We start from the raw sequence: 13,715 nt of genomic DNA, 5'->3' as shown, positions 1-13,715 counted from the left end.
TCCCACGGCCTAGCAGCAGCTGCTCCCCTTGCTCTTGAACCTCTGTCTTTGGCTCACCGCCTTCACTCCAGACTTCACCATGTCCATCAGGGTGACCCAGAAGACCTACAAGGTGTCCACCTCCGGCCCCCGGGCCTTCAGCAGCCGTTCGTACACGAGTGGACCCGGTGCGCGCATCAGCTCGTCCAGCTTTTCCCGGGTGGGCAGCGGCAGCAGCTTCCGGGGCGGCCTGGGCACCGGCATGGGTCTGGGCGGCTTCAGCGGGGCTGGTGTAGGAGGCGGCATCACAGCAGTCACGGTGAACCAGAGCCTGCTGAGCCCCTTGAAGCTGGAGGTGGACCCCAACATCCAGGCCGTGCGCACCCAGGAGAAGGAGCAGATTAAATCTCTTAACAACAAGTTCGCCTCCTTCATTGACAAGGTGAGAACCTTCTCTGCTCTATTAACTGTTCTACGTCCTTTCTTTTTCCGTCACAGAGGATGGGTACATCTCTAGCCCTCCAAGAACTCCTGTTGTGCCCCACCCATACTGGCCACACTCCCTTCTAGCTTCTCTCAATACACTTTGGTTTGGGACTAGAGAGTCTGAAGTGCTCCTACTAAATCCTGGGGCGTCTTCCTCTTGCACTCCCTCACCGGAATCCCGCGCTCTGACCTGCCTATCCACTGGCAGGCCTGGCGCCTTCACTGTCGCTCAGCTCTCTGGTGTCAGGGAAACCTCCCCCCTCGCACTGCCCCAAGATTTCCTATTGGTGCCCTGGTGCATTTTTCTTTCTTCCTGTTAAATAATGAAGGGTTGGGTAGGATTTTAGAAGGTCGCAGGTGTCTTGATTGAACCCGGCAAACGTAGATGGAGGTTTTTGGTGCCCAGAAGCAAAAACTGCTCAGGCTGAGTCACTGCTTGGCCCCTGCCTTGCTCGCCCGGTGTGGGCGGGGCCGCTGCTGAGCCGGGGCGGAGGTCGGTGTCTTGGGTCTGCCCTTCCACCAGGAGGAGCTCCAGCGTCCGGGGGGGGGGGGGGAAGGAGGGGAGTCGCGGGGCTCCGCCTCGGGAAAGCCAGTGCGAGATCCAAAGTCTGCGGGCGTTGGACACTCCACCCCGGTTTCATGACCTGTTAAAACCGGAGTTTATGGCCTCAGATAGCATCGGCCTACCAACGCCCATCTGTCTGCTTGGCCCTTGTACCCCTTTTATGCTTCCTACCCTGACTCCGCCCCAATCGCCTGGTTCCTTCGCAAGCCCAGAGGCAGGCCAGATTTTGCAGTTCTGTAGCTAGGTGGCCTTCGTGGCCCTGGGACGATTGGCCCTTTCTGCTGACTGGCTCCTAAGTGGCTGTGTGGGAACGGGAGGAGGGAAAACACCATGCAGAGGAGCCCATGGAGTAGGAGGCCTCAGGAGCACCTGCACCCCCCCCCCCCCCCCCCGCTTTTTAACCAGGGTTTGCTAGTTGCTGTCCATGGGCCCTTAGCTTCTTGTCCATGGGCCCCTAGCTTCTCCCCTGAAGGAGAGCAGTTGGTGCAGGTGTGGAGTGAGACTTCTGACTTCTGGTTACGGGGACCCACAGTTTCCGCGGATAGGCCATGTTGTCAAATTTGACTTCCTCATTCGTCAAATGGATGAGTCCTAAATCAGTTCTTGCCTGCTCAGCTCACAGGGGAGTTTCGCAGCGCCTGGCCCGAATTCAGCATTCCATTAGGATGAAATGCTAGAATTACTAGGGCTATTGGTTTATTTTTTAGTAATTATGGGAAGAAAGGTTCTATAGTATGGGTTGTGGGAAGGAAATCTGACTGTACTCTCTTTCTGGTTCCCCCAGCTTAGAGCTACAGCGTTCTCTCCTTTGGAGCACTCTATTATCCGCATGAAAAAGTTTCTCCTGTACCATGTCTTGGACTACATGTTCTAAGATGTGAATTCTGTGTTTGTGGTAGGAGGGGAGGGTTGTGGATACTGGGCAAGAGAGTGAGGAGACTCCAGAGTCTGTGAATCTCAAAGGTTGCTGTGGCGGGTGGGAAGAAGATAGACCTGCCTTCTCGTGCTTCTTCCTGTGCTAAAAGTGGGCTATGTGTGGAGAAGGGACTCCCCAGAGGGCCTGTCTGCGCTTCCGGAGGCTTCTTCAAGGGTGGGGAGACCCAGACCAAGTTATACAGCTCGCATTAGAAGCACTATTGACACAGAAGCCTTAGCAAGCATTCTGGACCTTAGGGAGAAAGTTCCCTAAAATTTTCAGGGCCTTTCTTCAGAGTCCCCCCAGTGATGGTTGAGAGTGTTGGGTGTGACTGATCTGCACCGTTCTCAATCTTATATAAAAGGTAATCAGTGCCTTTAGAAAACGGGGCTGTTTTTATTGATCTGTGGTGTGTAGTCCATGTAAATAAAATGTATGCTGCGGGCACCCGCTAGCTTTCCCCCCTGCCAAGTGCTGCAGGGACGCGGCTCCTGACGCCACCGTCTCACTGTGCTATCCCCCCACTTAGAGGTGACCGGAGCTCAGGGGAACAAACTGCGGTTGTGTTCCTCTGGACCTCGGCACTAACCTGACGAGGACCTTTCGCTGTGCCCTCCCTGTGCAGGTGCGCTTCTTGGAGCAGCAGAACAAGATGCTGGAGACCAAGTGGAGCCTGTTGCAGCAGCAGAAGACATCGAGGAGCAACATGGACAACATGTTTGAGAGCTACATCAACAACCTTCGACGGCAGCTGGAAGCCCTGGGCCAGGAGAAGCTGAAGCTGGAGGCAGAGCTTGGCAACATGCAGGGCCTGGTGGAGGACTTCAAGAACAAGTGAGCCCCTCTCCAAATGAAGTCATATTACCTTGCCCCACGTTTTGGGACAGAGGCCTAAGTCCCCACTGCCCTCTGTTTATGGGCAGTTTGGTCCTGTGGCCGTGTGATTGGTTTGTTTGCAGCAATCTGTTTTATGTTCGCCATTCAAGAATAGCGTTAGCCTGCTTTCCATCTCAGCATTGCCTAGATTTGGGAAACAAACTTCCTGTTTAAATAGAGTACCTACACTGGGTGTGCTGACATACATTTGTAATATTCTACCCAGGAGACAGAGGCAAGAGGATTATGCAAACACAGTCTGATCTTCATAGTGAGTTCTAGGACAGCCAGAGCTACATAGCAAGATTTGTTTTGCACTTAAATGAGAGAGGCAGCTAGCAGTCCTCACGTTTACACTAGCAGCCATGATCTCTGCAAGCTCCAGAGAGTGCTCTGAGGTCTCACATCAGCCCCATGCTAACTCTCTTAACAGTCCAAAACTAGTGTGTATTTGGAGCGCGCGTTCCTGCTCTTGGCCTCTCCACTGGCTGAGAATAAGGTTGGGTGGGGAGAGGAACACGGTAGCGAGGGCAGAAAGACCAGCCTCTCATGCCTTGTATCTCTGAACTAAACTTTCTAGATATTCATTTCCCGCATCAGAAAACAAGGTGGGTAGGAGTGAAGGTCTCTGCATGCTTGTGTTTAGCTATGCATGCATGTATGCTGCATTGGACTCCATCCCTGGCAGCAGCAGACCTGGGCAGCCTTCACCTTCACCCACTGACTCCAAGTCTTTTCTTACTAGGTATGAGGATGAGATCAACAAGCGTACAGAGATGGAGAACGAATTTGTCCTCATCAAGAAGGTGAGGGACTGGGGGCTACACAGATGGCTTAGTGGTTAAGAGCACTTGCCTCTCTTCAGAGGACCCGAGTTCAGTTCCTAGCACCCACATCAAATGGCTCACAACTGCCTGTAACTGCTGCTCCAGGGGATCTGATGCCTCGGGCCTCTGAGGGCACCTGAACGCACGTGTACATCATATGCAGGCATACACACTTACACATAATTAAAAATAATAAAAATAAATTAAAAAAAGAAAGAAGACACAGGAGGCCAAGCTTCAGACTAGGAGTTTTCTGATGACCTCCTTGCTTTCTAAGGAATAGGATAAATTCTTTTGCCATCTGATGCCTTCCAGACAACACGCTGGAAAGGTAGACAAGACAGAGTGTTTCCTGCAGTTAGTTAGTGTTCCAAGTATCAAACTGGACTAGGTTAGTGGTCTAACCTTAGCTTTCTGGAGGAAGGGTGGGGTGGGGCCTGCTGGGAGCAGAGATAATTAAAGTTCATGATTGGGATCCAAGGGAATAGACAGTGGCTGGACTGGAGGGTCAGCCTCCAGTTTCAGCCATGGGCAGATGTTGGGGAGCCCCTGGGTCCTGAACTCAGGTCCCTCACCTCACCCTCAGGATGTGGATGAAGCATATATGAACAAGGTGGAACTGGAGTCCCGCCTGGAAGGGCTGACTGATGAGATCAACTTCCTTCGGCAGATCCATGAAGAGGTACTTTCTTGGGGGCTGGAGTGGGCAGGTCCCCCAGCCTGTCAGTATCCTTCTTGGGCACCCAGGCAGTCTGTCCCGGTCTTCCAGCACACCATTCAACGAGGGCCTCATAGCCGTAGCCGCCAGCTAACACTGTTAGAGAGGCTCCCAGCCCTACTTGAAATGGGAAAACGGGCTCTGAGAAGGGAAATAACCCATTTTAGGTCCTCGGTGGCACAGCCTAGCAGTCTTGTGGTGCTCTCGAAGCCCTTATTCCTGGCTTTTTTGCTGTCCTGAAGGCCTCTTGGTTTAGTATTGGGGCCGAGAGTGGGGACCGGGTCTTCCTCTTGGTTATTTACCTAACTTTAGGTTTCTCTTGCTGGTTCCCTCCATGGTTCAGAGTTTTGTCCGTCTCCCTTCCACTGTTAACTTTGCTGTTTTAAGCTCTGGCTGTCACTTGCTCCTTTGTCATGTCGCAAAGGACCCTGTATACAGGGACACAGCCTTACCACCACGTCCCTGCCCTACAGGAGATCCGTGAGCTGCAGTCTCAGATCTCAGACACGTCTGTGGTGCTGTCCATGGACAACAGCCGCTCCCTGGACATGGACAGCATCATCGCTGAAGTCCGTGCCCAGTATGAGGACATCGCCAACCGCAGCCGGGCTGAGGCTGAAAGCATGTACCAAGTTAAGGTAAAGAACAAGTTTACAAACCTGGGTCTTCCTTCCTGGCCAGTTATGTGCCCTGGATCATGAGGAGGGAACAGGGTTCCAAATTCCACTATGCCTGCTGGGGGCTGGCTTTGCAGAATGGAAGCCTGTAGTTCCGGAAAGGGACCTTTGTTGGTATGTGTGTGTGTGCACATGTGTGCATGAATGTGCACGCATGCACGTACTTATGAATGTGCATGCATGCACGTACTTATGCATACTTCTTCACATATGTAGGATGTTGGTGGGTGAAATGACCCAGGCTTCTGTGGCTTGACTTCCCTTCTTGCCCCTGCAGTATGAGGAATTGCAGACCCTGGCTGGGAAGCACGGGGATGACTTGCGCCGCACAAAGACTGAGATCTCTGAGATGAACCGCAACATCAGCCGCCTGCAGGCAGAGATTGACGGCCTCAAAGGCCAGGTACTGCAGGGCTTGGGTGGGACTGGGGAGAGGAGGTCAGGAAGGGAACCAGGGTTGAGAGTGGGAGGGGCAGCTTCTAATGAGCTGTCTTAATTGCTGTGGGGTTCTCCATGGGTAGTGTCTCGGGGTGACTGACTAGAATCCAGGTCCCATCCCTCCAGGCCTTCTCTACTTAATCTGCCACATGTGGGGCAAGGTTGGGTGTTGCTGCTTTATGAACATTCTAGAAGCTAGGATCCGATCTAGATAAAGCAAAGCTTCGTCGCCACAGGTGGAAGTGAGGGGAAATGACTGGAAGCGGCTCCCATTGCTTCTCAGGCTTGCTCAGTGTGACCCGTAGGATTTCCTTTTAGCTGGATGGAGCTGGTCTAAGTCAGGGAGGGGAGACTTTCAAAGAAGCTCAAGGTGGGGCCTGGGCATGCAGCTCAGTTGCTCGAGTACTTGCCTAGCAAGCCCAAAGCCCTGTGTTCAGTACCGCATACAACCAGGCATGGTGGTGCACACCAGTAACACCAATAGTTGGGCTTAAACAGGAGGACAGTAAGTTCAAGGTTATAGAGTGACTTCCAGTCCAGCCTGGGCTTCAAAACAAATGACAATAAAAAGGAACAAAATGTGGATGGATTTGAAGGAGGAGATGCACCAGGTACCATCTGCTCATACGTCTCCGTCCCACAGAAAGCTACCCTGGAGGCTGCCATTGCCGATGCCGAGCAGCGTGGGGAGATGGCCATTAAGGATGCCAATGCCAAGCTGGCCCAGTTGGAGGCTGCCCTGCAGCAGGCCAAGCAGGACATGGCGCGGCAACTGCGCGAGTACCAGGAGCTCATGAACGTCAAGCTGGCCCTGGACATCGAGATCGCCACCTACAGGAAGCTGCTGGAGGGCGAGGAGAGCAGGTGGGTCTGGGGGTCTCTCTTGGGACCTGGAATGGGGAGGGTGGGTGCTGTCTGGAGCCCTCCTGGGATTTGGATTCTGCTGTGGGAGGACAAGAGTTGGTCCTGACACCCGTGCATCTGGTTACAGGCTAGAGTCTGGGATGCAGAACTTGAGCATCCATACAAAGACCAGCAGTGGCTATGCAGGTGAGTGTCCTCGGGGATAAAAGGCAGAGGACCAAGGAGGTCAGGGCTCTGGGAGAGGCTGTGCTCAGTTGACAGGGACAAAGGGAAAGGTGATAGACTAAGGACCTAAAGAGCATGCTCATAATAGAAAGCCGCACATAGATGCAAGCTGTGTGCCAGGCCTGTGTGAAGTTCCCTACACGAGTTATTGTGGGCTTTTATGCCTTCACATTTCCCTCCAAGCAGCCGAGAGAAGGGCTCGGGTGAGTGCTTGCCAGGCACATGTAGCTGGAAGGGAAGCTTTTCCATTTTGGGGCTGCTCCTCCAGACAGCTGAGTTGTGCCCCACATAGCCATCAGTCAGGTCTGGGCCAGCCTCTCATCTGTGGGTAGCAGAGAGCAATTAGGGAGAGAGGGCACTAAGCCTGTGCTCATTTGGCTGCCTCTCTCCCTTGTCCTGGACCAGGAGGGCTGAACTCAGCCTATGGGGGACTCACCAGCCCTGGCTTCAACTATGGCATGAGCTCCTTCCAGCCCGGCTTTGGCTCTGTCGGGGGCTCCAGCACTTACAGTCGCACCAAGGCTGTGGTTGTGAAGAAGATTGAAACCCGCGATGGGAAGCTGGTGTCTGAGTCCTCTGATATCCTGCCCAAGTGAACGGCCCTTGGAGACGTTGCCAGCCTGGGCTCCTGAAGCTGCCCATGGAGGAGACGTTTGTCAGAGTGCAGGAAAGGAGAGACCCACCAGAGGATCAGAGGCATACCTCTCTAGCCACCCCCCGACTCCCCTCAAAACCCAGTTCAATTGTATTTTTCAAAATAAAGAAGCCTCAGCAGGCTCCATCAACTGACTTTCCTGTGTGTCTGTTCATGTGGGCGGGGATGGATGGGCAGAAGCATCCTTCTTGGGCCATGGAAGCTGGGTACGCAAGGCAGGGAAGACTCCTCCAGGCTGTTCCTAAAGAATGTGCCTTGCTTGATTCTCTGGCTACAGACCATGGTTGTTGTTGCTGTTGTTGCTGCTGCTGCTGCTGTTCTTCTTCTTCTTTTTCTTCTTCTTCTTCTTCTTCTTCTTCTTCTTCTTCTTCTTCTTCTTCTTCTTCTTCTTCTTCTTCTTCTTCTTCTTCTTCTCCTCCTCCTCCTCCTCCTCCTCCTCCTCCTCCTCCTCCTCCTCCTCCTCCTCCTCTTCCTTCTTCGATTTATTTATTTTTTATGTCTACAGTGTTCTTCCTGCATGTATGTCTCCACTACAGGTCAGAAGAGGGCACCAGATCTCATTACAGATGGTTGTGAGCCACCCCGTGGTTGCTAGGGATTGAACTCAGGGCCTCTGGAAGAGCAGCCAGCACTCTTAACCTCGGAGCCACCCTGGAGTATGGCTCTTTCCCAGTGCAGAGCCTCTTACATTACAGCAGGATCTCAGATACCCAGGTTCACTTGGGCTCTGCAGCACACTTGGCAAGGAACCAGGTCTGGGGTGACCCTATCTGAGAGTCAGTCTGCTGTTGCCCAGACCTACTCACAGAAAGTGGCTGAGCTGGGCATGGGAGTCAGGATCGTCCATTCTCAAGCCTGTCCTCCAGAAGACAGCTTCCTTGTGTCCAGATGTCTTTGCCAGGGACCTAGGAGGTCTGGGTTCCCATCCCTCCAGGTGTCCAGCATCTATTTTTGGTGATGGCTGTGTCATGCCTGTAATTTCCAGATGCCATGATAGTTCAGTGCGGGACTTGGCACCATACATGGCTTTGTCCCTGCTCCTTACCGAAACCCCCACCCACATGACTTCTCACCACCTCTTCCTCCCCTTTCGTGTGGTGCTTGACAGAGTGTGTGTGTGTGGAGCCAGTGTTTGCATCTGGAGGGTGGACTGTGTGCTTTCAGGTGTACATAGGTTCCCTGAAGTGTTACGGAGCAGGGCATAGCTAGGCAGTCCTGGCCAGGGTGTGGCCCACCCACCACTCCACCGCCACTGTCTTGGCTTCAGTGTGGCCTGCAAGGTGTCTGACAAACTGCAAACCTCAGGGACCCCCTCCACGTGGCTGGGCCAGGATTTTTGAGCATCACAGTTTCAGCAGGCTTTGTTTTAGTACTCTGTTAGCAGAAGTGAGAGACCCAAGTGTTTCTTTTGGCAGGGATGTCTTTGTCCCTTCCAATGCTGCCACATTGAGAAAATCTCCTTTAGAGTTGGGGACAAGGCCTCAACACTACCGGCTAGAGTAGACACTGTCTGCTTTGGAATTGCCCACTGCCCCAGGGGAAATTCTTAGTCTTTTATTTTTTTTTCTTTCTTAAACCAGCTTAAGAGGCCACTTTTACTGTACCTGTTTGACCACACAGGTAAACCCTCTGTAGTTTTAAAAACATTTATTTAATGATTGATTTATTGATTGGTTGATTGATTGTGTATAGACATACATGTGAAGGTTCAGGAATGACTTTTAGGAGCTGTTCTCACCTTTGCCCTGTGGGTCCTGGGAGTGGAATTCAGGGGGGGGGCAGCCTTGGTATTCGGTGCCTTCACCGTCTGCATTTTCTCCATGTTACTCTTGCTCTCTCTCTCTCTCTCTCTCTCTCTCTCTCTCTCTCTCTCTCTCTGTCTCTCTCTCTTTTAATATAGGGTCTTATTGCAGCCTACATAACCTTGTACTCACTGCCCACCTGCCTCAGGTGGCTGACAGGAGGGCACCACCACACTTAGAGGTAAACTCAGTTTTATTATGGTTACAAACGAGTCCCAGGAAATAGGAGAGTGGTTACCAGGCTTGCTCTGGGCCATCAGAACACAGCGAGAGGGACCTCTTGCTGACTAGTGCCCCGAGTCAGTGTTTTCAGTTGTGGCACACCCAGTCCTCAAAGCCAGCCACCTGTCTTATCAGGCCCTGCTGCCAGGCAATGGGCAGGGAGGGAGAGGCCATCTCTCGGAGCGCCAGATGATCACCACGCCCTGGTTGTTTGCTGAAGGAAGGCTGCACAGCTCTTGCATTCTGGAACCCTGTCTCCTTTGCCACCGTGGGGCACAGCTGTCCACTGCTCGAGAGTTACCCTCCTTTACCTGTCAGAACTTATGTATTGATTTAGTTTTAATCTTTTATAAAATTTGTTTTTAAGTGTTTGGGTGTTTTGCCTGCAAATATGTGCACCACGTGTATGCCCGGTGCCCACAGAGGTCAGAAGATGGCGTCCGGACAAGACAGCACGTGTGTGCCCGGTGCCCACAGAGGTCAGAAGATGGCATCCGGACAAGACAGCACGTGTGTGCCCGGTGCCCACAGAGGTCAGAAGATGGTGTCCAGACAAGAGTTACAGACAGTTTTGAGTTGCCATCTAAGTGCCACAGACAGTTGTGAGCTGTCTTGTGGGTGCTGGGAATTAAACCTGAATCCCTTGGAAAGGCAGCGAGTCTTAACTACTGAGCCATCTCTCCAACCCCTCCTTTTTTTTTTTGGATAGGGCCTCGCTGTGTAGTCCTGGCTGTCTTGGAACTCATGATATAGCTCAGGCTGTCTCAGAACCCTAACTCACAGAGATCTGCCTGCCTCTGCCTCCTGAATGCTGGAATTACATGCATAATCACATTCAAACATTTGCAGAGAGTGGGGTGGAGCTTAGAGGTGGAGGCTTGTCTAGCATGCACAAGGTGTTGGGTTCCATCCTGAGCACTAGAAACATCTTTTTCTTCTTTAATCAAATGCAGGGCTGTGGATGTAGCTCAGTTGGTAGAGTGCTTGCGTGACGTCCTGGGTTTGATCCCCAGCACCACATAAACCAGGAATGGTGGCCACAGCCTATTATTCCAGCACTCAGAGGCCAGTCTGGGCTCTCAATGAAGAAATGAAGAAATAAATGAAACACACTCCTTATTTACATGAGGAAACTTGCCAGAATGGAAGATAAACTTTCTTAAATATACCTAGCCTTGAACACTTGTAGGTCCTCCATCTGGAGAGTCAACCAACCCTGAAGAGAGAACATATCTCAGACATTCAGATTTCCTTGTCCTTATTACCTAAATAAAACAATCTAACGTTAGGTAGCATTACATGACATTAAAACTATGTCACGATGACTCAAAGTATAAGGAAGAGCTCAAATGGGGTGGCCCAGGCTTGTAATTGTAGTTCTTGAGAGGCTGAGGCAGAAGGGTTGTGAGTTGGATGCAAGCCTGGGCTATCTAGACAGACCTTGTCTCAAATCAAAACCCCAAACCAACCAACCAAGGAACCAAAACAAACTAAAAAGCAAAGCAAAATGGAAGTCAAATGATGGGAGGGTATGCTAGGTGCAGTGAAGAGCCCCAGCAATTTGATGTGGAGGCTGAGAAGCTGCGTCAGTTTCCAGGACTCAGGGACAGCTGCGCCTGCTTCTGGGTAGGGTTTACACTTAATGAAGGAAGGAAAAAAAGGTGGGATGGGGAAGACCTGCTGGCTCTGGCTCCTAGGTATGGTGGAGGAGAGAGTTTAATGTAGATATGTAGGAAAGCATAGCCAGAGGCAGGGACATCTGGGAAAGGTCAGAGTGGAAATGACCCTGGGCCACGTGAGGCAAGGGGGAGGGCAGAAGGGAGAGCAGCTGTGGCCAAGAGGGGCAGCCTGGGCCAAGAGACCGGCACAGAGAGTAGGTGAAAAGACCATGTGTGGTTGTTTGAAAGAAGATGGCCCCCTAAACTCATCGAGAGTGGTACTATGAGGGGGTGTGGCCTTGTTGGAGGAAGTGTGCCATTGTGGGAGCTGGCTTTGTGGTCTCTTATGCTCAAGCCACACCCAGAGTGTCTCAGTTCTCTTTCTGTTGCCTTTGGATCAAGATGCAGAATCCTCAGCTCCTTGTCCAGCACCATGTCTGCCTGCACACCACCATGCTCCCAGCCGCTATGTTCCCTGCTATGACGACAATGGACTGAACCTCTGAAACGGTTTTCCTTTATAAGAGTTGCCATGGTCATGGCGTCTCTTCACAGCAATAGGAACCCTGACCAAGACTCCAGGTAACCGAAATGTCTGGATTATATAGGGAAGGGAAGCTCAGCCCCTGGGCTGGAGAAGTTTAAGGTAGGGGCTGGAGGAGGCCAGGAGGCCCCTGCAGCAGGTAGGGACTGAGGGATGTAGGAAGAATCTGGTGGCCAGATCCACTTTGATATGTTAATTAAGCACCTGCCATTGTTCATTTAAGACCTAACCCTTAGCAACCACTGTTGACCCTGAAAGGCAAATCAGAGCCCCAGAGTCACCCGTGCCCTTCGGGTCACACTGGATTTTCATTGTATGTAAGCTAATTTAAATAAAAAAGACTTACTTTTGCGTGTATCACACAGGCATGTTGTACACAATTCAAGAACCCCGGCCAGTTGCCTGGTTTCTCTTGCCAAGGGTCCGGTCCCTCTGGTCCCTCGGGTTTCAACACATAGTGTTGAGAGGGAGGGAGGAGAGGGGGTCAAGTATGGTGGTCCTGGCAGTCACCACGCTGTCCTTGTAGACTCAGTGCACCTGTGTGCCTGTGACTTCCTCGTCGTCGTCCAGGACTCTGGGCTACCCCCGCCACCACCACCCCCTTTCTGGGCACCCGTTCTTCAGCTCCCCCTTGAGACTTGAGACTGCCAGTCACAGCTTCTTTGGGTCCTGACAAGACATGTTAGAGTGGACCAGCCTTGGCTAACCACAGGGCCCTTGGCTCTTTTTTTCTTTTCTCTGTGTAGCCTTGACTGTCCTGGAAACTCGCATTGTAGACCAGGCTGGCCTTGAACTCAGAGATATTCCTGCTTCTGCCTCCTTGCGCTGGATTAATGGCCCGTGCACACCACCACCACCCGGCCCCTTGTTCTTTTCTTATTGAGGCAACTTGTGTTATGAAAACATTCTGTAGTGGTGTTTCATTTGTATTTTAGTAAATAAAGCTTGCCTGAAGATCAGAGAGTAAAGCAGCCCCACTGATCAGTTTTACAGACCAGGCAGTGGTGACACACACCTTTAATCCCAGTAGCTACACTAGTTGCCATAGAAACCGGGTAGTGCCTGCCTTAAATCTCAGTGAGTACACATTTAATCCCAGCCCTAGAGAGGATTATAAAACAGGAAGAGGCAGCTCACAGACAGGGTCTCATTCTGAGATTCCTGGAGGCAGAATCTCCATTTTAGACTGAGGTCGAGGTAAGTGGCTGTCTGCTTTGCTTTTTAGATCTTCAGGTTGAACCTCAATTTCTCTCTCTGAGCTTTTATTAATTTTGCTTTAACATTCTACCCTTCAGCCACACTCCTAGATCCAGGTACTCCCTGAGAAATACCCAGCTCTCCAAGTTTTCCTGATGCCTGGAACGGGATCTTTCCTATGTTACAAAAGCCTTTTCTCCCTGCTGTAGTGGGTGTGGTGGTCATTCTTGGCTGTGAACCTAAGGCATCTGGGAAGAGGGAGCCTCAGTTGAGGAACTGCCTCCATGGCCCACAATTCTTGTTTGCTAACTGATAGAGGAGGACCCAGCCCACTGTGGGTGGTGCCACCCTTGGGCAAGCAGGTCCAGACTGTGTAAGGAAGGGAGCAGAACAAGCAGTAACCATGTCCCTTCATGGTGTCTGCTTCTGTTCCTGCCTCCGGGTTCCCGCCTCGGCTCCCGTCGATGGTGGACTTTTACCTGAAAGCCAAATAAAACACTTTCCTCCTCTAATTGCTTTTGATCAGTGTTTTATTAGAACAATAGAACCAATACACAGTGCCTTTTCTCTTTGAGACAGGGTGCATGGAGCCCAGGCTGGCTTCACATTGCAAGTAGCCAAGGATGACCTTGAACTCCTGATCTGCCCGCTTTCACCCCGCGCATGTTGAGATCTATTATAGGTGTGTGCCACCTATCCTGTGGTGCAGGGATCAGTCTCTGGACTTCCTCCATGCCTTTACCCACTGAACTCCACCCACAGACAGACCTCCTTCTAAGAGCATTTTAGGATGACAGGGAGGAAGTTTTAGAGAGCTCCCATGCCCTGGCATATTGCTTCAGCCGTCAACTTGACTGAATTTAGCATCACCTGGAAAGGGAATCTCAACTGAGGAACGTCCTCCATCAGACTGGCTTGTGGCATGTCTGTGAGGCATCTCATTGGCATGGGAGGGCCCAGCCTATGGTGGCAGTACCATCCTGGGCTCTATGCATGAGCTTGGGGACCAACCAGAGCCATAAGCCGTGCCCTTCTGGTTTCTGTGTCAAGCTTCTGCCTTAAGTTC

General features: G+C 51.8%; 1 protein-coding gene across 1 annotated transcript; it reads left to right on the top strand.

Moving 5' to 3' along the window:
* Positions 1–7,303, top strand: Krt8 (keratin 8). The gene is made up of 9 exons (XM_057791509.1): positions 1–421; positions 2,572–2,780; positions 3,568–3,628; positions 4,236–4,331; positions 4,841–5,005; positions 5,322–5,447; positions 6,126–6,346; positions 6,474–6,532; positions 6,977–7,303. The coding sequence occupies exons 1-9, from the start codon at positions 80–82 to the stop codon at positions 7,165–7,167; spliced, it is 1,470 nt and encodes a 489-aa protein (XP_057647492.1). The 5' UTR covers positions 1–79; the 3' UTR covers positions 7,168–7,303.
* Positions 7,304–13,715: the final 6,412 nt, after the last annotated feature.

Source organism: Chionomys nivalis, chromosome 17 (assembly GCF_950005125.1).
Source record: "Chionomys nivalis chromosome 17, mChiNiv1.1, whole genome shotgun sequence".
NCBI lineage: Eukaryota > Metazoa > Chordata > Mammalia > Rodentia > Cricetidae > Chionomys > Chionomys nivalis.
Note: the sequence above shows the minus strand (reverse complement) of the source record. Positions and strands in the feature narration are given on the sequence as shown.

Bases quoted from the DNA above. Each gene is read 5' to 3' on its own strand.
- Krt8 (XM_057791509.1), top strand. From the start codon at position 80: ATGTCCATCAGGGTGACCCAGAAGACCTACAAGGTGTCCACCTCCGGC. The intron at 5,006-5,321 runs GTAAAGAACAAG...TTGCCCCTGCAG, and splicing joins AAAGCATGTACCAAGTTAAG to TATGAGGAATTGCAGACCCT. The intron at 6,533-6,976 runs GTGAGTGTCCTC...GTCCTGGACCAG, and splicing joins GACCAGCAGTGGCTATGCAG to GAGGGCTGAACTCAGCCTAT.